The sequence below is a fragment of the Chrysemys picta genome, chromosome 22, assembly GCF_011386835.1.
Source record: "Chrysemys picta bellii isolate R12L10 chromosome 22, ASM1138683v2, whole genome shotgun sequence".
NCBI lineage: Eukaryota > Metazoa > Chordata > Testudines > Emydidae > Chrysemys > Chrysemys picta.
This window is the reverse complement of record NC_088812.1, coordinates 11378773-11405853: the sequence shown is the minus strand read 5'-3', so window position 1 is coordinate 11405853 and position 27081 is coordinate 11378773. Positions and strand designations below refer to the sequence as shown.

At 53.0% G+C, this 27081-nt stretch overlaps 1 protein-coding gene across 1 annotated transcript; it reads right to left on the bottom strand.

Annotated features, from left to right (window-relative positions):
- On the bottom strand, nt 1-26711 carry ACVRL1 (activin A receptor like type 1). The gene is made up of 10 exons (XM_008173859.4): nt 26109-26711; nt 16604-16675; nt 14825-15055; nt 13230-13435; nt 11168-11267; nt 10223-10369; nt 9857-10132; nt 9058-9255; nt 6050-6180; nt 1-3387 (listed from the first exon to the last, which is right to left on the bottom strand). The coding sequence occupies exons 2-10, from the start codon at nt 16668-16670 to the stop codon at nt 3253-3255; spliced, it is 1491 nt and encodes a 496-aa protein (XP_008172081.2). The 5' UTR covers nt 16671-16675; nt 26109-26711; the 3' UTR covers nt 1-3252.
- Between the last annotated feature and the right edge of the window lie 370 nt (nt 26712-27081).

Genomic DNA, 27081 nt, shown 5'->3' with positions numbered 1-27081 from the left:
TGTGTTGGAAGCAAGGTTTATTGTAGGATCTGGATGCAAACGAGATATATGACGTTTTTCAGAGGAGTTGAACACTTTGAGCATAAATAAGGCCATGCATGAGCTGTGGACAGCAGGGCTTTCCCTGTCTCCTGACATCTCACTTTGGGCAAAAACCTGAGATTTTGCAGCACTCAGGAGATAAAATCGCTTTACATTTTATTCGATATATTACATTTGAACATATAAATCACTATAGAATGGGGCCCAAAGCTGGTTTTCTGGGCATTGTTTAAACTGATGTTACAGATGGGACCAAACTGATCCCCAAGATCTGAACAGCCTTAAGCCTTGGAGACATTTTTGGATCCGGGTCAGAACTTTAGGGACTGGCTTCTTCTTTAGCTGAAAGAGCCCTGTGGTGCTGCATCCCAGGAAGGAAGGAGGGAGAAGAATGTGGCAGGGTATAATGGGAACTATTTTTCTGCCTTCAATATAGTGATGGCTACCAGGTGAGCGTCACAAGAGAGGTGACAAGAGGAAGGTATTTCAGGCCCCCATTCAACAAGGCACTTAAAGCATGTGCCTGTCTTTAAGCATGTGAGTCCTCCTGTTCCCCTGGGGTTTAGGAGAGCCAGGAAATGTGCTCTCTCTTATCCTTATACTCCTGAGACCGAGAGAAAAGCTCCTCAGGGGCTCATTAGCACATGAAATCCATGATATTGCTGCACTCCAATCAGAGCTACTTTGGATACACAAAGACAGACATGGATTTCATTAATATATGCCTACGAGCCACTGATTTCAATAAGGGTTGGTCACAGCACTGTGCTAATGGGGCAGTTTATGTCCCAGCTCCAGGAACGACTGAGCTGTGGGAGATGCCCAAAGAGGGGGAGAAAGGTTTTTGGCTGCACTGACAACCTGCCAGGAGGCTGTGGGCCACAGCTGGGGCTCAGTCCCGCTGCGCCCCATTGAAAGCGGTTGTCAAACTGCCCAGGGACTGCAGTGGGAGCACGCTCAGGCCCTTCATTTGCCAATATCTGTTCAACAAGGGACCTGCCCCCGCGAGTCATTGAGCGCCCTCAGCTCCAGGCGAAGTCAAGGGGAGCTGAGGGTGCTCAGAATATCTCCGGGCTGAGTCCTGGCTCTGTTAATCAAAAACAAACACACACAGCCACAATATTTTGCTCATGCTTGTATCTTCCTTGATAGCTGGGCAGCTGAAACCACCAGCAATAGAGCCCCGCAGCTGTTCAGCGCTGTCCTTGCACTCGTGTGACAGCAGCAGGGCAGCTGTGGGCAGCGTTAGGGGGTGGGGTGTCCCCGCTCTAGACAGTTCCGGATGTGGATAAACCAGAGAGGGACCCCGAACAAAACGTTGCTTCCAAACAGCCCCCCCAAAGCCTGGGCGAGTTCAGATGCGGCTTTAAAATGTGGCTTACGTTGCGTCCCTTACAGACCTGGAGTGTCCCTCTGGGCTTCTCCGTCTGTAACAGACACGGGAGTGTCAGGTGGGCCCTTCCAGTGTCTGGGAAGTCTGGGCTGCCTTTAGGGAGACCTGGGGTCTTATTCTGCCCCGCCTTGCACCTTGTGTTGTCATTTCCACTTGTGCAAAATGCGTGGGAAAAGACACCTCGTCAGAACGGCCACGTTGCACGGCCAGTGTGCCCAGGTGGAAAAGCCTCCACAGGAGACAAGGCCGGGGCCGGACACAGCGGCTCAGACCCATCTTTAGCAGGCTTGCTTGGAATAAGAGGATGTGAGTCCCCTTCCCAGGGAAGCGAATGCACCCAAAGTACCTAAGGGAGGAAGATACAGCAGGGAGTATCATATGAGCTAACAGGGCGTCTGGGATCTGCCGCAGCGAGGTGGGGTGGGGACGCTAACCCGGACTTAACCCAGTACCGTCCTTTGCAGAATACAAGAAACACGGTGCACACTGCACCCTTTGGGGAATTCCTGGCTGCTGTCGCCGGGGGAGCTGTGGGCGGGGAGCCCTGCTGGTGCCAAATTCACTGGGGAAGCTCAGGTCTGAGCAGAGCCCAGATTCCTTCATGCTGGGCTGTGTCAGGGATGGAGGAGGGGGCAGGAACTCACCTCTCCAGCCATGGGAAGCAGTGAGATTAAACTGGCCAGGGCTGGCTTGCCAGCTGGTGGGGATGGAGTAGCTGGACGCGCTGGGGAAATGAGGGAGACCCACTGAAAGAGGGGGTTGCCTCTGGGGGCGGGAGAGGGTGGATCAGGACAACCCAGGAAATGTCAAGATAGCACTAGACCCCGAGTGGCTGCGTGCACCAAATTCCTGCCTGGTGTAAACAAATGAAAGTAAATCAGAAAGCCCCCGGGCCAACCTCCAGCACAGAGCCTCGCCTCTCTCGGAATGACGACCAGTAAAGGTCCGGTGCGCGTGAAGGCCAGAACTCCACCGCAAGAGGGAGAAATGACACCTGCAGCCCCAGGGGTTTCAGCACCACGGTCGGGTGGCAGGCTGTCCCCTGAGGGCGCTCCACTGGGGTAGAGAGCAGCTTTAGTTCTCAATAGGATGCTAAATTAGTGCATCCCCCAGTGGCTTCGGCTGCACCCCCTGAATGAGCACAGAGCGTTCATCACAGCCCCGTTCCAGTCACTGCGCTGCTGCCCGGCCCCTGGTGATTCCAGGGTGCATACTGTGTTATTTTACACGTGCCCACAGACAGACACGCGTGCACACACACTCGCCCGTGTGCAAAAGGATCCCAAAGGCTAAACTGAGCCTCTTGCTTTTCACAGGGTCCTGATGTGGCGTTCAGAGTCAACGCCCCACTCTTGTGAACAGGGCAGGGCGCGGGCTGCTGCTCATATTCCCGTCTGGCACGCGAGACAGGCTGGCGTCAGCTCCCGGACCCAGCGGGTATTTTTATAAATGGGCTGGGAGAATTTTTTTTTTTAATTAAAAAAAAAAAAAAACACCTCCAAAAAAACAACTCGGAGGACACTGGAGAGCGACTGCGAAAGACGTGCCGGGGCAACTGGCAGCTGCTCAGTGGGGCTTTTCTGCAGCAGGTTGGAATGGTCCCTGGGGCGTGGTGGCCAATTAAAATCCTCCTTCCGCAACGGGGCTGGACTTGGAGGGAAAAACCGGTTTGTTATAGAGTTGCGCAAAGAGCCCTGGCCCCCTCCCTGCACGCAGCATAAACTCAGTGCCCTTGGACCTCTTTGGCTTCTCCGCTGCTTCGGAGCCTGAGCGAGTAAGACACCCGACGGCAGCGCTCTCGGGCCTGCTCCCCGCACTTAATCGTCTTGTTTGGGTTTTTCTAGGGAGCTGCTCAGCTTCTTTAGTGTCTTTTTAATCCTCATGGCTGTGAGCCGAGAAGAGGGGTTCTGGTACCAGCATTCCTTCATGATCTTAGCCAGGGCGGACAAAATCTGGGTGGGGCCGAGAAAGAGAGAGAAAATTACTATCAGAGATCCAGGGCCAGATCCTCCCCGGGTGTAAATCAGCAGTGTTTCATTGGCTGCTGTGGAGCTACGCCCAGTTACACCAGCAACAGATCTGGCTCCCCAGTATTAACCAGTGACCCCCCCAGCAGAATGCTGCGTTGTCTCCCCCTATTGGCAGGCCCCGTAAAGAAAAGTCACGAGCAGAAGTCTGACCAGGTGGGTGAAGTAAGAGCTTTTCCTGGAAGCCTGTCATTCAAAAGCTGAAATATTTGGGCAACTCCTCTGACCCTCCATTTTCCCATCTGTGAAATAGGGATGATAAAACGTAGAGACCTTGTAGGAAGAGCTTTAGGTCTCCTGGCAAAAGGCCCCTCTATTGGCAAACACTTATCCACATGCTGGACACTAATACCATCAGTTAGACCCAGGACTGCTTGCAGTAATAAAGTTAAACCGGTGTGTAAGTGTTTGCCGGATCCCCTCCTCAGGGATCAGGTGAAGGCCATATTTAAACCTTTGGAAGTCAAATCCTACTGAGGAAAATAGAGAGGAACACAAACTCTGGCAAATCTAGTGTAAAAGTATAATTAGGCCAAAAAAGAATTCCAAGTGCAACCAGCAAACAACACAAAAGCTAAGAGCAATTTTTTTAAGTACATCAGAAGCAGGAAGCCTGCCAAACAATCAGTGGGGCCACTGATCAAGGTGCTAAAGGAGCCCTCAAGGAAGACAAGGTCATTGCAGAGAAACTAATTGAATTCTTTGCATCCGTCTTCACTGCAGAGGACGTGCGGGAGATTCCCACACCTGAGCCATTCTTTTTAGGTGAGAAATCTGAGGAACTGACCCAGATTGAGATGTCAATAGAGGAGGTTTTGGAACAAATTGATACGTTAAACAGTAATAAGTCACCAGGACTAGATGGGATTCACCCAAGAGTTCTGAAGGAACTCAGATATGAAATTGCAGAACTACTAACTGTAGGATGTAACCTAATGCTTAAATCATCCTCTGTACCAGTTGACTGGAGGATACCTAATGTAATGCCGATTTTTAAAAAGGCTCCGGAGGGGATCCTGGCAATTACAGGCCAGTAAGCCTAACTTCAGTACTGGCAAATTGGTAGAAACTACAGTAAAGAACAGAATGATCAGACACATAGATGAACGTAATATGTTGAGGAAGAGTCAACACTGCTTTTCTAAAGGGAAATCATGTCTCACCAATCTATTAGAATTCTTTGAGAAGGCCAATAAACACATGTACAGGGGGGATCCAGTGGACAGAGTGTACTTGGACTTTCAGAAAACCTTTGACAAAGTCCCTCATCAAAGGCTCTTAAGCAAAGTAAGCTGTCATGGGATAAGAGGGAAGGTCCTCTCATGGATCAGTAACTGGTTAAAAGATAGGAAACAAAGGGTAGGAATAAATGGCCAGTTTTCACAGTGCAGAGAGGCAAATAGTGGGGTTCCCAAGGATCTGTACTGATACCAATAATATTCAACATATTCATAAATGATCTGGAAAAAAGGGGTAGACAGTTAGGTGGCAAAGTCTGCAGACAATACAAAATTACTCAAGATAGTTAAGTCCTAAGCTGACCGGGAAAAGTTACAAAGGGATCTCACAAAACTGGGTGACTGGGCAACAAAATGGCAGATGAAATTCAATGTTGATAAATGCAAAGTAACGCACACTGGAAAACACAATCCAAACTATACATACAAAATGATGGGGTCTAATTTAGCTGTTACCACTCCAGAAAGATCTTGGAGTCATTGGGGATAGTTCTCTGAAAACATCCACTCAATGTGAAGCGACAGTCCAAAAAGCTAACAGAATATTAGGAAAGGGATAGATAATAAGACAGAAAATATCACAAATCCACTATACAAATCCATGGAACGCCCACACCTTGAATACTAAGATCTGGTCACCCCATCTCAAAAAAGATATATTAAAATTGGAAAAAATATGGAGAAGGGCAACAAAAATGATTAGGGGATGGAACAACTTCCATATGAGGAGAGGTTAAAAACACTGGGACTGTTCAGCTTAGAAAAGAGACGATGAAGGGGGAACATGATAAAGGTCTAAAAAAACATGACGGGTGTGGAGAAAGTGACTAGGGAAGGGTTATTTACTTCTTCACATAACACATGAGCCAGGAGTTACCCAATGAAATTAATAGGCAGCAGGTTTAAAGCAAACAGAAGGAAATACTTCTTCACACAGCACACAGTCAACCTGTGGAACTCATTGCCAGAGGATGTGGTGAAGGCCAAAAGTATTACTGGGTTCAAAAAAGAACTAGATCAGTTCCTGGAGGATAGGTCCATCACTGGCTATTAGCCAGGCTGGGCAGGGACACAGCCACATGCTGTGGGTGTCCCTAAACCTCTGTTTGCCAGAAACTGGGACTGAACGACAGGGGGTGGATCACTTGATAATTGCCGGGTTCTGTTCATTCCCTCTGGGGCACCTGGCATCAGCCACTGTCAGAAGACAGGATCCTGGGCTAGATGGACCTTTGGTCTGACCCAGTCCGGCCGTTCTTATGGTCTTAGTTATGGATGTATGGGTTTATACAGCGGTTGAGTTAAAGAAGACTCCACTGGAGTGGATCTGCGCCCTCTGCCGCACTTACCGAGTCAGAGTACAGCCGGTTAGGGACACTGGGCGTCTGCTGGTCAGTGCAAACCACCTTCTTCATATCCTCGAAGCTGGGGTCACTTGGCACCATGTCAAAGAAAGGAGGCCTGTAGTCCTCCACTATCCCTGCCGGAGGAAGAGAGGGCAGCACGTGAGGAAGGCTGGCTTGGTCACGGGGTCATGCAGCACAAAATCAGCAATATGCACCAATGACCGTAACTCATCGGCAGCCCCAGGACAAACAGCAGGAGCATGCACCACTCAGGCACATGTGCATGCATGAGTGTGTGTGTGCGTGTGCACGCTTGCACCACTGCCCTCTGCTGGATGGACCCGGACCTGCTGAGTGCTTGTTTATAAGGAGATGAGCCTGTCCTAGTACTGTACTCGGGACGTGAAGAACCCCTAGTAGCTCCAGTCTCAAACAACAGACTCTCATTAATCACATGTATTATGGCAGTGCCTGAGGCCCAATCAAAACTGGGGCCCCTTTGTGCTAGGCGCTGTACAGCGTATAGACAGCCGTGTCTCTGGAGGAGCGGAAGAACAGGGGTGAACTGCTCACACGGATGCCAATGGAAGTTTTGCCATTGATATCAGTGGGGCCAGGATGTCACCCCAGGGATCCTTTCCCCATCTGTACTGACAGTGGTATGTGTGGATGTGGCTGCAGGACCCTCCCCATGGTATGAACATGTATGAACATGGGTGGACATAGCCAGTCAATGGGGCACTAACACCGAGCATGCTATACACCCTGGATGGCACGAAACGTGACGGGGGTATGTGACATGAGCAGGCGTGGCACTGATACACAGCGCAACGGGATGTGTGACACGAACGTGTTCACACACCGGGCACAGTGACCCACAAACTACACCACCCTCACTCCAGATTCACGCTGGCATAGCTCAGACCAGGTTCCACCTGTGCTGCTTGCGTTGCCAAATCAGACCCTGGGTGGAACCCTGCCTCGGCTACCCAGTGCTTCAGAGGAAGATGCACCAAGCCTGCAGTGAACACCTCAGGGCTGCTCAGAGGGAGGGAACCCATCCCCGACCCCAGGTCTCCCTTCGGAACTGGTTGCAATTGCAGGAAACCAGGGGCCAGTTCAGATCACCTGGGAACCTTGTCTTAGACGCAGCCCCAACCGCCACCTCGTGGTGAACTGGAGGCCAGGCAGCTGCTCACTGCAGACCGGCAGCAGCTGGCCCTGGCTAATCCATATTTAGTGCCTCCGTATGTCTTTGTGACAGAGATTTAACCCTTTTTGGCTGCCAAAGCCCTTCCAGTGTCCGTCCCATCAGCCCACTGCAGTGGGAAGTTCCTATCTGGCACCTCACGAGCCTCCACCACCCTCAGGGCAGAGGGTGTAACCCCCACGTCACCCTGCCCCCGTGGATGCAGTGCACGGTGGGGAGTTTCCCCGGCACTGAGGGTCTGCTGGGAGAGAGGCCTTTGGCCCTCAAGGGTTAATGGCAGCCAAGGCAAGGGCACTGTTGGGTTAGTTAAGTGAAGTGTTTAATCTGGGAGCCGTAAATGAGATTAGCCCAGCCAGACTGCGCCTTGGGGGAGCTGCCACCTTGCCCCCAACTTCCCCCATTTAATGGACTTTCCTGCTGGTGAAAGGAGACCGCAGGCCTCTGGGTGTCCACCTGGGTCTAACTTCCCCCCCTGCCTGTGTCCCTTAGCCCTGCCCTGGAGGGAAAGATGGGCTCCGTAGCACTCATTCCGGCCTGGGCCCGTCTGCGCCACAATGAGTGTGAGTGTGTGTGTGGGGGGGGCATTCCATTGCCAGGGAGTCCTGGCCACTGGGACACGGACTGAAGACACCACATCTGGGGCCAGGCTCACCGTGCGCGGCGCCCCAAGCTGCCAGAGGGCCGGAGGCTAAGCTAAGCCCTCCCCCCACTTCTGACACCGCTATTGCAGGGGCAGGGGAGGTGAATTCCACCTCCCAAAGCCCTGGAGAAGGAGTCTGCATCTGGTCCATTTGCTCTTGGGTCATTGACCCACTTCGTACAGCCCCATTGCCCTCCCCCAGAAAGCATGCCCTCCCCGCCAGCCATCCCCATCCCACAACAGCTGCTTCTGCCCAAAGCCAGCACTGACCAACCCCTGGCCGTGGCAGGCCATGGGGGAAACCCGCTGGGTTAACCAGCCCATGCGACTGGCCAGGTTCCAAGCAGTTCTCTGATGCTGCTTGTTTTCTAATCAGTGCTGAACAAACAAAGCACTGATTGAGTCTAATGGGCCCTTTAATCAGGGAGCCGGGCGCTGACACTAGATTACAGTGTTTATAATTTACAGCTAATCTTCAGGCAAAAAACACCCAGAGCAGCCGAAAACCTTCACAGGAACAGCCCGGAGCAGCGTTGATTTCTGCACTGGGAGCCTCGCTAACTCACGGGAGGACGCGGCTCTCACTCCAGCCTGCCGCTCGCTCAGCCTCTCGGCTGCAGCTGGGGCCACAGGCTGTGCCACGCTCCTAAACTGACCGATTTACCCAGCTGCCATCTGTTGCAAAACTCAGGACATGCGATACTGCCGACTTCCTATTAAAACGGGCAGTCCTAGCTTCAGCCCGTCCAGTCAGAGCCCCAGTTCTTTCTCTGCAGGTTAGGATGCATTATCTATATTGAGGTCGTACGAGGAGCCCCAGTCATGGCCCAGGAGACCAATGTGCTGGGTGCTGTACAAACAGAACAAGGAGGTTGTCTGTGCCCCAAAGAGTTCACAGTTTGGGTATAAGATAGTGAATATAGAAGGTTAGCAGAATAGATAGGACCCTCTCAGGTGTCTGCGGACATCAAGATATTCTGTGCATAAATACAGACCGGGGACCCCAGGGCAGTCTCCGGGTACTATAAAAGGACAGACAGATGTGTGCATATCTACAGAGAAGGGTCCTTGTATGACATCCACATTTGTGTGTCTGTGCATGTGGACAGAGAATTAGGAGCACGGCATCTCACTGCCCAAAGCCCCCCGACTGCCCCTTACCGTTAACAACCGTCCTCCTGGTGATTTCCCAGAGCACCAGACCATATGCCCAGATATCTGTCTGCTTATAGGATTCGAAGCAGTCGGTACGGATTTGTTCGTCCAGGACCTCGGGGGCCATGTAGCGTTTGGTGCCAACCCGAGGGTTGTTCCCGATGTCCAGGTAGTCGCTGCCCTGGGAATGCATGACCGCCAGCCCTGAAAGGAAGCAGCATCACACAGGCTGAGCGGGAGGACATGGGGGGCCTGGGTTTTCACTCCTCTCTCTATGAGGAAATCTGGGCCTGGCGGAGTTTTCTGCTTACAGCCAAGGGAAATCCACCTTGGATCAGTACAGCCTGCGTGTACCTCTGTCTCCCATGGCGATTTGTTCGTTCTTTCCTTCCCTGGCTTATCCCCCTCACCTCCCTTCTGCTGATCAGTGGGGCTGCGAAGTGGGGGGAATATTTATTGTCACCTGGGGGCTGACACCTCCTGAAACACCCCCATTTTGTTCTGGGGAAGAAAAAATACCCCGGAGTTGACCACACTGGGATTTCAACCCATGACTCCAGGGAATTAAATATTTAAGCTCTGATGAGCAGACCATCCCCTCCACTGGCAGAGGAAACAGCCTTTGCTTTCATCACCCCCTGGAGATGCACCTGCCCTTTCGCCACCCGGCGCGCAGGTGAAAGGGAATCCAGACAGCGGTTAGGTGCAGATGGGACAAAGGTCTGATCTGGTCAGTTCCTCTGTTCCCCAAGCCAGAGGAGCCACGGAGCTGGGTCACAGCCCTGGCCCGATCCCCCTTCCTCACCCAGGTCTGCGATGCAGCACTCAAGGTTGTTCTTCACCAGGATGTTCCGGCTCTTCAGGTCCCGGTGAGCGATGGCTGGTTTCCCCTGGGTCCCGAAGATCTCCACGTGCAGGTGGAGCAGGCCGCAGATGATGGAGCAGGCCAGCCTCAGGCAGGTCGGTGTGTCCAGCACTGTCCTCTGCAGGTAGTCGTAGAGCGAGCCGTTCTCGTGGTAGTGAGTGATCAGCCAGAGCTGGGTGCTGGAGTTCCTGGACGTCATGTCAGAGGCGATGAAGCCTAGAGGGGGGCAAAGCAGAAGGGGCCATGGACCAGGCGTGCACCAGCAGGCCGGGCGCCACATAAACACCCTCGTGGGCTGCTACTCACCCAGGATATTGTCATGCCTGAGCAGCACCGTGTTGTAGATCTCCGTCTCACGGAACCACGACTGCTCGTCCCGGGAGGAGAAGATCTTCACGGCCACGTTCTCCCCGTGCCACACGCCGCGCCACACCTCTCCGTAGCGCCCTTTCCCTGCCATGACATGGACACGGCGTCACGCTGCCCTGCCGGTGCTGAGCGAGCCCTGGGGACGGGCTCACGTGGTGCACACCTGCCCCCGCTGGATAGAAGCCCAGGCCACTGCTGCCTATGCGGGAGGTGTAGCGACCGCAGCCACCCCTAGGATAAGGTTTTATGTTCTTTGTGGATCAATGACTAGAGGCAACCTGGTCCCACGGCTGAGCCAGTGCACTGCACCCTCTGACGGCCACTGAGCAACCCAGCAGCGGCAGGCGATTTGCCAGGAATTTTCTTTGGCTTAATAGGGTCTAGTCTGGCCAATTAGGGGCTAGGACAGGTGACTTCATGCCCAGGCCTGGCCTATACAGTCATGGGGATACGCTGGGTACCTCAGTGCCCAGGCCTGTCTGCTAAGGGAAAGGCCGGGTCCCCCAGGGCCAGGCCTGGTCTGTACCGTGAAGAGTTAGGCCAGAAGCCTCAGGGTCAGAGCCCAGCCCATCGGATATCAGGGATTAGAGGTTAGGGAGAGCCCAGCTCCAGTCCAAGACCTGCTTGTCCTTCCCCCTCCTATACTAAGCATCTCCAGAGGGCCCTGGGCTAGCGGGTGGGTAACACAGACGGCCTTAACCAGAGTCCAAAATTTCCCCCGAGGGTCAGGATTCATGATCTCATCTCTAGCTGCTCCCGGGATGGAGCTTGGGACATGCCTGGCTCACTGGCTGAAGGAATCAGGTGATAGCCGAGCCAGGGGGATCCTCCTTCACCACGTGCAGATGTTCAAAGGCAGACACGGTGGCTGGGTTTTCTTACCTACGCATTCCACCAGAGTGATCTGCCGAGCCACAGTTCTTTGAACAAGAAAGGGCAGCCCGGAGCCGCTGCCCGTCGTGCAGTCCTCGTTCAGCAGGTCCTGAGGGACAGATCACTGGAAGTCAGTCACAGAGCTTGCAGCAAGGTAACCCCTCAAGCAACATTAAATCCCCATCTCTTCGGTTACCATGGCAATCAGGAGCGGGGAGCTGGGAGGTAGGTGGGGTGCACAAGGGTGGTGAAGCTGCGATCTGGGGCTAGAGATGGGGCACATGGGCACAGTGATAGGGGGCAGATGGAGTTTTTGGGTGGGGATTGGTGCATCACCGTAGGTTGGTTGGGGGCAAAGGGCATGGAGAGGGGGTGAGTGATCATAGGAGGGGGGTGGAGATGGGGCACATGATGGTCGGGTTGTGGCATGAAGATCGTTCTGGGTGGAGACAGAGTAAAAGCTGCAAGGAGGGGTGTGGAGCGGTACCAATGACCTGTGGGGCAGAGATGGCTGCGTGGCACCTAGAGGTGAAGTGGAGAAAGAAGTATGGAGACCATAAAATCCATGCCACCCATATACCTTTCCTATTCAATGTTATCAGTGGTGCAAGTAGAAATCATTTCTTGCCGGTACTGCACTCATGGGAGGGACACAAAGGGGGGCACGTGACCCTCCATGTGACTCCTCCCTGCCCTGCCCCCAGCCCGGGACCCACATGCTCTCCCCGTCCCCTACAACACCCCCCTTTGTACAAGCAAACATCAACATGCTTAACTACTCTCCCCCTAAATCTGTAGTATTCAGTCTGTTTTTATATGGAATATGGGCGTTGGGTGAGGAGCCATTTCAGCCTATGTATGACTTATTAAAAACAAATTTTAAGTAGAACTGTATCCTAAACTGCTTTATGGCATTGTCAAACATTGCATTTCACTGGGGGATTCAACTTCCTTTATAGGAACAGAACAGATTCCTGAAACTCTTACCAGCCCACAAAAGTGGTCCATAGTCATGCAAATAGTCCCATTGTTTTCAATGGGATTGATCAAACGATTAAGGGTTTACAGGATTAGGTTCCAAGTTCGTAAATTATTCTGGATGAAACTGACAATGCCGGAGCTGTCAGATCAGAAGGAGTTTCATTTGAAGAAAGGTGGGCAGATGTGTGATAACTCTGAGCTCTGTTGCTAAGATGAGGAACATCTTGGCAAATTCCTGAGGCAGCTGGTTTAAGGCCGTCAGTGTCCGGCATTATAATCTTCACTTATAGCTCTTTCACCCACAAAGCTGGAAAATGAGGCATTTGTTTTCTTTGTTTTGCTGCTCCAGTTCCAGTTAACAAAATGCATGTTAGACTAGTTTGGCTGCAAAGAAGAATTCTGTGTTCACTAGGGACAACACCTGATTCCTGTCAGGCTGCAGAACTGGGCTGACATCAGAATCCAAACATCCTCTGGTCAGTGCAAGCAGAGGCATTCCTCTAATGATTTGGATTTGATGTGATGCAGTATGGATGTCATGAATAATTCAGACCAATGGGGAGAAACAGAATCAAAAACGTTGTTTAAACACCTTCTGTCCCCCCCACCCTTCCCCGCTTGAGGACTCCTGACCAAGGTAACAGCACAATACATATGCTAACAAACTTAAATAAAGCCTTGGTTTAAGTTTGTTAGCATATGTATTGTGCTGTTAAAGCCGTTTAAAGAATGAATGTTCTCCCTAGCCGCATTCTGCTCCTTTAAGGAGCAGAGCGCGGCCCCACCCCCCTGGAGGAGTGGGCTAGCCCCAAGGCTTCCCAGTACCCAGTACTGCTAAAAATCTTTTGCCAGTACCGCATGCTGGAGGGTACGGCTCTACTTGCACTCCTGAATGTTAAATCCTCTTAGTTAGGGAGAGAGCCCTTGACTGTGACACAGCGATGGGCTCCGGCCGCAAAGTTTGGGTTTGTTTCCAACCTCTCCAGAACTCTGGGGCCTTCGGACCTGGGGGGGTTTGCAGGGTGGGAGCCTGTCTGTGGCCATCGCCATTTCTGGTCCCTAGCGGGCAGGCTGTTCAAGGCCCACTCACCTCTAAGGTGCTGTCTCCGACCATGGAGGCTTTCAGCATGTTGTCTGCGTCCCCCAAGTCATCATGTCTGATGAGAAGCCGCTTCCTGCGGTGCTGAGCCAGCTTCCAGAAGGAGAGCGTGATGAGCACGAGGAGGGCCAGCAGGGGGACGAGGATCATCAGGAGAAGGTTCGTCAGGGAGGCAGGTTCTTCGGGCTGCTCCTGGCCTGAGGGGAAGAAAAGGACAGCTGTGGTGGAGTCCACGGGCAAATGCAGTATGCATGGAGTCAGAGCAGGAGTCAGGTCTGGATGGAACAGGCCCTGGGGTCTGCAGCTTGGTTTCTGTGTTCCTGTGCTGGGACAGGGAGGGGGCTTCAGGCCACCTTTCTCTTTCTCATATTCTAGAGCCAGGCAGGGCCTTGGTATAAGTTAGAGCAGCCTCTGGGCTGCTAGGAGCCGCCCTCTCCATGGGTGTGAAAGGGTCAGGCTTGACAAAGCCCTGGCTGGGATGATGTAGTTGGTATTGGTCCTGCTTTGAGCAGGGGGTTGGACTAGATACCTCCTGAGGTCCCTTCCAACCCTAATCTTCTAGGATTCTGTGATACTCCCCAGCAGCCCTGAGCAATTCAGGGGCAGCAGGCAGGGAGCTGGAGAGCTGACAGCAAATGTCACCCCAGTTCTGCTGACAGCTCTCCCCCCACAGAAGGAGGGGGTCAGAGTCTGCTGGGCTCCAGTGAGCATGGGTGCAGCAGCCCAGGGCCTGGCTCGGGGCTGGGGGGCACCTGAGCTGAGGGGGCAAGGCCAGAGGGGCACCAGTGATTTCCGGGGAAATTCCTGTCTCCCCAAAGACTGTCGGAGGGTTCCCAAGGCAGGGGGTGGGAGCCTGGGACAAACTACCAGAGAGGGGAGCCCCCTGCACCCAGCCACACCGGGGACTGAGGACACAGCTGGGCTGTGTGACGAAGTGGGACTGTTCTTAATGTTTTCCTCAGTTTCCCCTATGCAGTTCTTAAGTGTCTAGGTGGTGGGATAAGGGTGTATGATTGCTGCAGAGCAAAGGGCCAGGGTACATAAATGCCGGACACTCTGTCTCCTAGCAACTGATGGCCTGGGCCCCTCCTCTGCAAAGGTGCCAACTGAAGGTGTTGGAGACAAAGGGGTCAAAGCCCAGAGAGGAGGGGGCTGGACGGGGGTGGGAGTTTGGAGATAGCTGGGGACTGGAAGGGAGGGCAGACTGGGGTCTGCCTCGCTGGGCCCCAGAATGGACCCGGCGGAGGGGTCCCGTTCGCTGGACCTACAAGCTCTGATTTAGACCATGTTCCTGTCATCTAATAAACCTCTGTTTTACTGGCTGGCCGAGAGTCACGTCTGACTGCAAAGTGGGGGTGCAGGATCCTTTGGCTTCCCCAGGACCCCGCCGGGGCGGACTCGCTGTGGGAAGCGCACGGAGGGGCATATGCTGAATGCTCCCAGGAGAGACCCAGGAGGTGAAGCCGTGTGAGCTTCTTGCCCTGAAGACGGTCTGCTCCGAGGGAGAGGAGGCTCCCCAGAGTCCTGACTGGCTTTGTGGGGAGCAGTCCCAGAGCAACGCCCGGGGACTCCGTGACAGGCTGTACCTTTCAGGAGGACACTAGTGTTCTCATTGCACATGTTGGAGCTGCAGCAGCTCATGGCGTATTCTTCCATGGGTTTAGTCTGGCAGTACTCCGGGATATTATCACTCAGGCAGCCCTTGCGCTGGGTGGCCTTCCCGTTCTCCCGGGTTTTGCTCACAAAACACACCTTCCCCCAGCAGGTGGCATGGTCACAGGGGTGCACGTGGTCGTCACAGGCGCACATCAGGTTCTCTGCAGGACACAAACGAGACAGCACTGTTCACGGACGGAGCCGAGCTGGGGTGGCCCCACAGGGCTCTCCCCACATTCCAGCTGGGGTACGTTACGTCCGCCACCCCGCGAATGTCACGGGAGGGCTCTGACTGGGCTGGGAGACGGGTCATTAATAAATACTGGGGGACACAAACCATCTACTTGTAACAGCAAGTCTCACATTGCTGAGGGTTGGCTAGTCGAGCCCGGGCCATGCGGGCCAGATTTTCAAAGAAGCCAGCACACTGGGGGAAGGTTGAGTGCTGGGCACTTCTTAAGTATGACCCCAGTTCTAGGTGCTGATCACCAGAAAATCTGCCCCTGAGGTCTTCTGAAAAGCCAGGCTCAGACTGGTAGATAAATAGCTAAATCAATAGCTAGATAAATGTGCTGGATAAATGAGAAAGAATTTGGGGATGGGATCAAATCAGGATATTTGTCTCTGGGGCTTTATCTTCGGGAAGGTCAGAGTTTTTTGATCCAGCTGTTTTTGTTCATCCCATTGCAATTTCACATGTGGATTTGGACTCTGAGCGCCACTCAGGGGCATTTGGATCTGGACTTTAGTCTTGGTCCTGTCTCTAAACCTGAGTCCTAAAGTTATGCCTGGAACCCACACCCCAGAATCTAGGCTGGGGCCAAACATCATCATCAAGGCGTTCCCCAAGGCGGGGGCAAAGTCGAGACCTGAACCTGAACTTGGCCGTTTTGGGGGGTTTGGCCCATCAGAATCCGGCTGGAGCTGCAAGCTCGGACCCTGAGCACGGTTTCAGGTTTGCAGCCCCAGAGCCTGGGTACGCTGTGGTTGGGATTTGGCCTGTTTCACAGCTTGGGCTCATCTCTAATGCAAACCCGGCAGTGTCTCTCTGCACAGAGCTCTCCCACGGTGCTGGCCCTAACAACAGGGCCTCAAATAGTGCCCCTTGCTTCAGCACTGGGTAGCTGTGAACAGGGTGAAGAAGATAACTCCGGGCTGGGGCTGACCAGTGACAGAGATGAGCAGACTGCGGTAACTGGAGGGGGTGAGGACACTGTGAGATGTCCAGTTAATAGCCCAAGAAGACACCGTCTCCCATGGTTAAGAGAAGCCCACCCCAGGGAAAAGCCCTAGGTATTTAAGAATACTCCTTGCATCCCATCTCTCAGTTTCATGTCTCCAGCCCTTTCCATCCAATGAGCTCAAAGCACATTATGAACCACAGTGAACTAACACGGGAGGGAGATCAGCGACACGTGAGGAGAAACAACTCGCCCAGGGTCACATGGCCAGTCATGGGTACAGCTGGACTAGAACCCAGGAATCCCAACTCCCGGCTTCTTCCTCTGACCAGTTCTGCCTCCCCAGGCAGACACACAGGGGTGCGAATAAATTGCCTGGGATGGTGACTTATTTTGAGAGGCGAGTATATAAATAAATCTCCAAATCGCCCGCCATTAATTTCATTTTCCTGCACGCTACAGTAAGAAACAGCCGTGCTCTGGGAACACTGCACTGTCCCTAGTCACGCTGGCTATTCTGCTACATACCAGCTGGAACGCTCCTTGGAACAGTCAGAACGACCAGGAGAAAGCTCCCAATGGCTCCTTGCAGCATTTTCTCTGGAGAAAACAGAATTAATTAATAGTGCAGTCTCACAATTCGGCAGCCTCTTTCACCTGGAGGATCTGAAAGCACTTTGCAAATGCAAATGATATTATTATCGTGCAACTTCATTATATATAGGGGGTCACTTCATGCATCCCTGAAATGCAGCCACGTCTGGGCTGGAACGGGTCAGCTGCTTCACGGTCGCTCGGCAAAGCTACACAATGGCTTTGGAGAGGAAATAAAGGATTCTGTAGTCAACTGAAATTGCCAGGGTGGGGGGGCAGGATGTAAGTAGGTAGGACGGAATTATCCAGAGTGGAGCTTGGCCAGGATATCACAGTTACCACCTCTTCCTGAGAGTGATTACAGGAGATCTTTACGACACATAACTGCATGAAAACCCATTCCAGCTAAACTTAGCCTCCAGAAAATAAATAAATAAATAAAATAAAATAAAATAAATGGAGATATCCCCTCTCCTAGAACTGGAAGGGACCTTGAAAGGTCATCGAGTCCAGCCCCCTGCCTTCACTAGCAGGACCAAGTACTGATTTTGCCCCAGATCCCTAAGTGGCCCCCTCAAGGATTGAACTCACAACCCTGGGTTTAGCAGGCCAATGCTCAAACCACTGAGCTATCCCTCCCCCCAGAAGATCAGTCTGCATTGGTAATGTGTGCAAATAAACACAGTGCACACTCTGCACTGATTGACAGCAGTCCACTTGTATACAGAAGGGTAGCAGAGAGGAATAGGATAGTATACCTTTAAATGGTTTGTGAACCTGCTAGTGGCGCTTACTGTGTTTGGGGCTGGAGAAGCCACCAGAAACCAGCCAGGGCAGCAGGGTGGTTGTAGCCAGGTCTGGCATGTGTGTAGTGAGCATGGTTCCTTACTTGTGACCCAGCTGTGTCCCTGCGGTGCCTTCGTGTTCTGTTGTCATGTGACGAGCAATAGACACATCAGCCTCTTTTCAGTGTAGCCACTTGTGTGGCTGCACGTCCTCTCGTCCCAGGAAAAGCTACGCCAAAGCATTGTGCAGGCGGCGCAGCCTCACCACCCCTGAAATGCAGCCATCTCTGGCGTGGAGCACAGCACCCAACGTGCACCAGCAAAGCTTCGGTTTTAAAACGGGGAGCGAAGAAATTCCACACGATCTGAGCACTCACAAAGCAGGGGCAGTAGAGGTTCAAAGGGGGAGCCAGGTAGTAACAGACGTAATGGGACGCAGCAGGGCCACAGCGGGGCAGTGCAGCCGGCGGGATTTAACTGGGTCTAAGCAATAGATGGTGCAGCATCAAAGAGCAGTGGCTCGGAAAGGCCTGATGAAGAGGGGCTCACCTTCCCCTCCCCCACACCTCTCTTCTATGCATCAAAGTCAGAGCTTCTAAGGCCAGAAGGGACCCCCAGACCACCTAGGCTGACCTCCTGCATATCGGGCCACGAATCCCCGCCCAGTTACCTCGGTACTGAGGCCATAATCTGGACTAGACTAAAGGAGACCACAGGCAGAGAAATACGGGGGCTGGTGGCAATGGCAGGGAACTGATTTGGTGCGACATACAGCTCCGTGGGCCCGCTCCGAAGTATCCTTCAGGCCAGCTGTGCATTACAGAGTCTGGCGGACTGGGTCCTCCAGCGGGCTTTGGTATCAGGCTTATCAGCGATACAAATACACTCATAGCAGGCAGCCAAAAGTTTCCCAGCTGCTCCTATGGAGAGGGAGGGTTTTTTGTTTTTTAAATTCTTCCTTGTAAAAAGGAAATTCTTGCCAAACTAAACATGATGAAGACTTGACCTCACCACTGTCCCCAAGCCTCCCAGCCCCCTTCCTCCCCGCCGTGCAGCCGTCTCCTTCGCTTCTGGATCCCTTTCTAAATGGACGAGCCCCTGGGTTCTCCACCCACCTCCGTCTGTGATTTCTACGTAAACAGGCTGATGGCTCCGTTTCCGGCAATTCAGGGAGCCCTGCCCATTGCCCGCCGCTGAAGCCAGAACAGGAATCAAGATTGTTTAGATTCTGGCCTTGATGGGAAAGGGGAGTCACGCAAACACACACAGCTCCAAGCCGCACAAACAGATATCTGGCCCAGACAGCAGCTCCGTGGCTCCAGCCATAGGGCAGCCTTGCAGGGACCTTTCCTCCCCGAAATAACTCACTTTGTTGTTGCTCCCAGAGGGGAAACAGAGACTCAGCTCCAGTGGGATATGGGACTGGGAGCGGGAGCCGCCTCTGGCCCAGGAAATTTGCAGCTTTTGTGGATAATGTACCAGCAGGCAAACATCCCTTTCAAGGGTGAGCAAAGGGGCTGGATGTATCCGCAGGCTGAACCCATGTTGGGCAATGGGGCTCTTTGAGGCCCGTCCCCCAAACACTGGCACAGAGAGGGCAACATTCCTGGGGGGAGGGATAGGTGTTCCCCAGCAGCTGCGCCCTGAACCAGGGACAGTCACATGGGCTGCACCCCAATTTCACCCGCCCCTCAGCCCGGTCCCAGTGCAGACACGAGGGCACGGATCCAGCCCTGGTGTATGCAAAGAACACTCCTGGTTAAATCAAAGTGCTAGCTCACTCCAGGGGGGCACCTGACCCTTCATCTCACAGTCTGGGTCCCGCCCGGGTGCAGACAGGATCCTGGAATAGGATTTGCCACCTCCATGGTGCCCAGGTTTAGATGGCTGCTGTCCTGGCCTGGCCTAGGCCTCCAGACTGGAGACAAAGGAAGCTCTCGGGAAATGGGCTTTGGGCCTAGAGGCACCTCTAAAGAGCTGGACCCAGTTCCGTTTAGCTCCCACGATCCATTTCCTTTCTCTCCCGCCCCTCTTCCTGATCTCATAGACTCGAAGGCCAGAAGGGACCATCTAGTCTGACCTCCTTCACATCGCAGGCCACAGAATCGTGTCCACTCACTCGTGCAACCTCTGGCTGTGTTAGCCAAGTCCTGAAATCATGACTTAAAGACTCCAGATTACAGCGACTGCACCACTTACTCTAGTTCGAACCCCCAAGTGCCCCGTGCTACAGAGGAAGGTATAAAACCCCCCAGGGTCTCTGCCAATCTGACCTGGGGGAAATTCCCTCCCAACCTGGCCATCAGTTAGACCCTAGTAGGGTGACCAGATGTCCCGATTTTATAGGGACAGTCCCAATTTTTTTGGTCTTTTTCTTTTATAGGTTCCTATTACCCCCCACCCCCTGTCCCGATTTTTCACACTTGCTGTCTGGTCACCCTAGACCCTGGGCATGTGGGCAAGAGCCAGACCCCTGGGAAAGAATTCTCGGTAGAACTCAGCGCCCGTCCCATCTCGAGTCCCATCTCCAGCTGCTGGAGACATTTGCTATTGGCAGATGTGGATGAGCCATACACTATTGATCTCCTTCCTTCCTTTTGGTCCCTACTTTTTCTTCCTCCCTTCTCTCCTCTCTCGTGTTCTCTCTGAACCCTTCCCTCCTTTCCCCATCTCTAGCCTCCCCTTTGTCCTCTCTCCCTCACACGCTAACACAGATGGCTCACGGGTTCTTTAAGCCCCACCACTTGGATGTTGTAACATTGCTCCAGAGACCCAAACCATCTCTGTCACAAGTAGCCCCGTGACCGCAGCCTGAGCTCTCTGGTTCTCGTCAGTAACAGAAACACGGTGGGAGGGTCCTGAGAACTGCTGAGAACTCACTTTATTCTGGTGCTTTCCAAGCCGCTGCTTCTAGAAGGAAGCTTCTGCTCCAGAAACGGAGATTTAATTTCCTGCACCCTCTGCACCAGTGACTCACCATTCACATGTTCTCTGTAGCTCTCTCACCTCATTAGGTCTCCGCACCACAGCCTCAGCGTCTCTGTGCCAGCAGGTACCAACTATGGCCCTCGACTCAGAACCAAGTGCAGAGTTCGGGACAGGTAGCCTGGCTGTAGACGCCTGTGTCACCGACCCCAACGGTTCCAGAATCAGGCCCCAACATCTGACGAGATTGGCTTAGGAATTGTACAATTTTCAAAGCGACTCTAGTTGAGGCTCGTTACCTTCTGGTTTGTGAGCCCTTAGGGGGGCACTTGAGACACATTTCCAGGCTTTTCTCTGCAATCATGAGGGCTAGAAACTTACTTTTTTCATTTGAATTGAGAGTTGAGCCTCTCCTCCTCCCGCATCATCAGTCTCCTCTCAGAGCAGGGGCTCGAAGGGAAGTCCTGGCCCCCACGAAAGTCACTAGGGTTTTTGTCATTGTGTTCAATGGAGCCAGGATTTCACCCCAAATATGACAAGACTGGTGAAAAAAGTGGCAAGACCCGATTCTTAGAGCCGAGCGGAACTTCCTCTTGGGATTGTTTCTAGAATCAACCCCCTGGATCCAAGCCCAAAACCCCAATGAACCGAAATGCTCTACTTTCACCACGCAGTCTGTCCTGCAAGCGTGGGGAACCGAATGGAAGTGCCTGGAGCAATATCCCCATCCCAAGCCATCTGAAGCACAAAAGGGTCCAACAGACGGCAGCATCAGTGGTGGAAAATCAATTCGAAGTTTCAAGTCCTTTCAGTTTTAATAGCCTTGAGCATTAGTAACACAGGGAAGAAGAATTTTTAAAAATTGTTGTTCGACTGGAAGGGTTGATGGCTACCAATGATCACAGACCTGGTTAAAACTGAAGGATGTGCTGACCACCTTTCATTCATGCTAAATAGAAGAAGTGAAGCCCCTTTTAAGAAATGATAGCTGGACACAATAGAAGCCACCGCCCAAGTCACTAGGCTGCGTGGCAAGGCCTAATCAAGAAGGAACCCAGGGAGAATAAGTGGGGTTTCTCTATGACAGATTGCAAATGTAGGGGCTAACGCAGTGGGTCTCAAACTTTTTTACTGGTGACCCCTTTCACATCACAAGCCTCTGAGTGCGCCCCCTCCCCAATAAATTAAACACACTTTTAAATATATTTAACACCATTATAAATGCTGGTGGAAGCAGGGTTTGGGGTGGAGGTTGACAGCTCATGATCTCGTGACCCCCTGAGGTGCCCTGACCCCCAGTTTGAGAACCCCTGGGCTAAAGGATTTTTTGACATATGAGAGAAGCAGAGAGCCCAGAAAACCAGCAGACAGCATGAGAAACAGTCGTGAGACTAGCCCAGAGGAGCAGAGAGACAGAACTCCTTGGGGCACAGGACTGGCTGGAGAAGCTGGCTTGGAAATTTTAAGGAAACTTCCTGCTCTTTTTTTCCTTCTGTGTTCTGGGAAATAGGACCGTGTGTTCATTCACTATGAATAAACGGGATTATACCAGAGAAATACCTGCCTTGTGTCACGGAGTGTGGGGGGACACAAGGCCCTGCACCCCCGGCTTCCTGCAATTCACCATGACTCTTAGCCAGCCAGTAACGCAGAAGGTTTATTTAGAGGACAGGAACACAGTCCAAGACAGGTCTTGCAGGCACAGACAACAGGATCCCCCCTGGTTAGGTCCATCTTGGGGTCCCAGGGCCCCACAGCCCCCTTGGGAGGTCAGAGCCCTGTCTGCCTCCCAGCCATTCCACCAGCCAGCTCCTGAAACTCTCCCCTCAGCGACCCCTCCCACAGCCTTTGTTCAGTTTCCCGGGCCAAGGTGTCACCTGGCCTCTAACCCCTTCCTGGGTTCTCATGTTACATGCTCAGGTATTCTCCATCGGTCAGTCTCCCATCCCCCAATGCAGACTATCCCAGCCACACTCCCCTGTCAGCATTCAAAGACCACAGCAAGAACAGTCCCAGTTCGTCACGCCTTGTATCATCAATTTCTTCTCTAATGGAAACCACTAGGCAAGGCTCCACATATTGACAAACTGCTCAGGGCACAAGAGGCAAGGCAACCTTATCTGGTCTGTGACTCTTTGAACCACAAATAAAGAAACAGAGGGACCAGGTTCCCAGCGTCTGTACATCGGAATAGCTCCAGTGAAATAAACAGAGTTATACCAGCCTACACCAGCCGAGAACCTGTGTGAGGATAATCAGAGTTAAAGTAACTTGAATTCCACCTCTTCCAGGCGTGTGCTATCGATAGGATTTATAATGCAAGAGCATGCCAAGCATTTACGATGTCCTGCTACGGTGTCCTGTAGAACTACATAAGAAAGCAGGCCAATGTAATGACCTATCAAAGATGCTTCTATTAAGAACGTGGGTGGAGAACGCAAAGTTACAATTTCTTTGAAAATGAAAGTGCACTCGGAGCTGCAGTTCCCCACAGGCCACTTTGACTCAGAGCATACAAGAAAGCAGGGCTTTGAATGCTTGCAGATGTGTCGCTGTTTCTCCTTGACCCCCTTGGCGCCACACCCTTCTCTCGCCTGCAACGTGCCAGCCCAGGATCCCACGGCAGCCAGGGCCGGCTCCAGGCACTAGCCCACCAAGCATGTGCTTGGGGCGGCGCCTGGAGGGGGGCGGCGCGGTGGGGCGCTCCGGCCCGAGAGCGGGGCCGCGACTGGGCTCACCGCCCTCCCCACGGCGCTCTGGCAGCCGGGGAGAGCGGAGCCGCAGCGGGCTCGCCGCCCTCCCCCCAGCGCTCTGGCCGCCGGGGGCTCTCCGCCCTCCCCCCGGTGCTCTGGCCGCCGGGGAGAACGGAGAGCCCCAGCCGGGCTCTCCGCCCTGCTCCCAGCGCTTCGTCCCGGTCGGGGATTGCGGGCCCGTGGCCGGGCTCGGCACCCTCCCCTGCCGCGCGGGGGCGCGGGTGTGTGTGGCTTTTTTGCCTAGGGCGGCAGCCCGAGCCTGGAAAGCTACATTGCAATTTGATAGCCTGGAACCCCGAGTCAGCTGACCCGGCCAGCCCCGGCTGTGCCGCAGGCCTTTGATCTCAGTGTAGACACAGAGCAAGACCAATGTCTTCCCAGGGGGCCATGGAGTTTGAAAGCTTCAATTCTTGAGATCGTGATCTTGGGCCTGATTTTCAGAGGTGCGGAGCACCCATAGTTCCAAATGAAGTGACTGGGAGCAGCAGGTGCCCAGAGGATACTTTTGGATCAGAATCAGACCCCAGAGGATACTTTTGAAGATTGAAACCTAAACCCTCTCCTCTTTCCAACACCCTGCCCTAGGTACCAGGTCCCTTCATGCTGCTTGGTTCACTTTGGAGAACAGTTTAACTAGCGGACATGAAACCAAACCAGGAAAGAGAATCATCAACAAAATTATCACCATGGTTCGCACAGTCACACGCTGGCATGGGAGATATCGAGGGGTCGTGCCCAGAAAACCACGCGCAGAAAAGCCTGTTTTGGTTTTTGAGTGCCAGGATGCATCTCATGACCTGGTTCCTTATTTTTATTCCTGAGAACCAGCAGCTGTCCAAACGCCCCCCTCCCGTCCCAGGGCACATGAGCACACGGCCGGCAGCAAGCGTTATTCCTGCCTGGGGAGGCAGCAGAGGTAGGCAGTTCCCAGGACACTGCCGCTCTAGGCTGATTGTCAGAGGTGCTGAAGTTCCCCTTGAGGTCAGAGGCAGCTCGCTCCTCTACAAACCAGGCCATGCATTGCTAGATCGAAAGCCCACTGAACTCAGTGGGAGTTTTGCCGTTTACTTCAATGGGCTTTGAACCTAAATTGGGAGAACTACGGAGATTCCCCTCCTCTCTCGGGCCAACAGTACAGACTTGGCCAGGTGCATACGGCAGTGACATCTTCTGCCACTGAAGCTTTCAGGAGCTGGCCAGTGGTCTGATCCAGGGAACATGCTGCATTCCTAGGGCTGGAGAAAATGTAGAGCCAGAGATCAGATTCGCTTGGCTCGGGGGTCTCCCCCAGGCCCATTTCGGAGCCGAACTGAGCCTCGGAGCCTTGCAAAGGTTGCTCCGGGGACATTGGCATGCCTGGCGCAACGTGCCCAGAGCCAGCAGATGCCTCGAGCAGCCGCATTGCACAGCATGGGCTTTGTGCTGCCCTGCGCTCGAGGCAGTTGCTACGTTAAAAATCAGAGAAACAGGTTTTGTTATTTAAAAAAAAAATCAGCCCAGACGCCCCCTCCCCACCCACGTGTTTATTTTTTCTCAAATTCTGTGTGTTAGAGAAACAGGAGGGCAAGGTTGATTTTCTGTTTGTTTGTGCCGAGAACAGCAAGGGGGTTTTTATTTCTAGCCTGGAAGCTTTTTAGAAACAGTAACAAACAAATCCTGCGAAGCATCTCTGACCCCCTTTTGTGTGTGTGTGTGTGTGTGTGTGTGTGTGTGAGAGAGAGAGAGAACTGAACACCCCATTCCAGTCCCGAATATCCTACTGAGATACAGGATAGCACCCATTCCTTCCGCACCCCAACACTGATTTGCTCTCTCCGCTGGCGCTGCTCATTGACCCAAGGCCGAGCTTTTCCTGAGCAGTTTAGTAATTCTGTGCAGCGTAGGAGCAGTTCACGGTGTTCCAGCCCACGCTGAATTTCATTTGCCACCATATCGCCCTGAACTTGGTTAGGTTCCTCTGACGTTCCACCGTCTTGGTTAACCTCAATCATTTTGTGTTATCTGCAAATTCTGCTTCCTCCCTGCTCCTCTTCTTCTCCAGATCATGAATGAATATCAGCCCTAGCACAGCTCCTGCTGTTAACTTTCGGAGGTGATGAAATTGACCATTTCTTCATAATCCGTTTTCCATCTCTTCCCTAGTTTCTGACCCAAGATAGCCCTTTGCCTCTGATCTCTGGACTACTTAGCGCCTTCAGCAACCTCTTATGAGGAACTTTGTAAAAGGCCTTTTTGAAAGTCTAAATGAATTGTGTCAACTTGTTCTCCTTTATCTGCTCTTTTATAGACAATGGTAGAGAATTTGAATAGATTGGAGAACGCGGTTTTCCTTTTCAGAAGCTGTGCTACTTTGACCTTATCATATCATTCATTTCTAAGTGCTTTGTAATTCCATCATTTCAACTAATTTACCAGTCTCTAGTCTGCAATTTACTACATTTCCCCAACGCCTTTTAGAAATAGCTGCAAAACATTTGCTGCTCTCCAATCCTCCAGCACTAGATCCATTGCATATCCTATAATTATAGTTTACATATCACTTCATCTTCTGAAAGGGGACACAAGGCCAGATTCTGACTTCAATTACCCTTGTGCAAATCCAGAGTCATCCCACTAACTGCAATTGAGGTAAACCCAGATTCTAATCTCAGTTGCACAAGCAAACATCAGGAGCAAATTCTGCCGGCTTCCGAGCGGTTACTCCAGATTTACATTCAAGCAATGGAGTGGTTCTCAGCGGCAGGTAGTACACAGAGGGGGATCAGAGTCTTAGAGGGGAGGGACATCCCTTGCTGTGAAAGGGGGACCCAAAGAACAGTCTGCTCCAATGTATCACAGAGGGGGCAAATCAGGAACAGACGAGAGGGGGTGAGGAGTTACACATATGGGGGCGCTCCAGTGTTGAAGGCTTTCTGCTTTGGGCAGCAGCCTAAGAAACATCCCGACACCCAGAGGGAGCAGTTCATTCCAACTCACCTACGTCTCTTTCCTTCTCATTGACAGCTCCGGCCAGAGGAGAGGCTGCTTGTGGGCGGGCGGGTTCTGCCGAGCCTCTGGAGGCGGAACGGAACCTGCCCGACCCAGGTCTGGGCGCCCTGTATCCGGCTCTCGGTCTGCTGCTAGCAGGGCTGTGGTGACCCTTTCCCAGGGCCAGAGGCGATTCTCCCTGGGTTGCAGTGTCTGGATCCCAGCCTTCGACGGACACTTTTCCAGCTCACCCCAGGCAGCTCCCCACTGCCCTGCAAGCTCCAGCCTGAAGCAGATTCATGGGTCAGCCTCCGTCCTCCCCACCCCACGCCTGTCCCAGCTGGGGAGAGGGGTGTGTGTGTCTAGTTCCCTCCCCAGTCCTGGGGGCTCGTTCCTCTCTCCCTGTTCCCCAAACGCAGCAGTTTGGCAAGATCTCCGAGCTCTGGATGTGGGAGAAGTCAAAAAATGTTTCTTATTACTGCCTCTTCCTGCCTGGCTTTTCTCCACCACTCCCAGCTAATAAAGCATTTCCTATTGCTGAGCATACAGCCACAGCCTAGCTCCCTTCCTCCCGCACACACCGGGCCCCTGCTCCAGCCTGATTGTTCTCCCTCCCGCCCAGTCCCTGTCCGAACACTCCCCCACGCCAGGGTGTGGGTGGGCAGCGTTCCCGGCTCTTCCCCAGGCTCCCACCAAACCCCTGTCTGGACAAAGGGAAATGCACCAAGTCTCCGCACAGAGCAGCCAGGGCCTACGGGTTTGGCAGCCATCAAGCTGCCTCAGTTTACTGGGCTGGAGTAGGAGCAGGCGAGAGACATTCTGGGAGCGATGCTGGTCGCTCTGGTGGGGCCAGTGTAGGGGCGACCAGTGTGTGGGGCTGGGAAGCAATTGAGGAACTGGTTAGTACCGACTAATTGGGAAGGAGCCTCGCTCCTTTCAGTCTGTGCTGACCCCAGGGCAGCGCTGGGCTGCAGGGAGTGAT

Excerpts from the sequence above, each read along its gene's own strand:
- ACVRL1 (XM_008173859.4), bottom strand. The coding sequence starts at position 16,670 with ATGCTGCAAGGAGCCATTGGGAGCTTTCTCCTGGTCGTTCTGACTGTT. Across the intron at positions 10,370-11,167 it reads CACTCTGGTGGAATGCGTAG|GGAAAGGGCGCTACGGAGAG; the intron begins GTAAGAAAACCC and ends ATGTCATGGCAG. Across the intron at positions 9,256-9,856 it reads GTGCTGCATCGCAGACCTGG|GGCTGGCGGTCATGCATTCC; the intron begins GTGAGGAAGGGG and ends GCTTCCTTTCAG.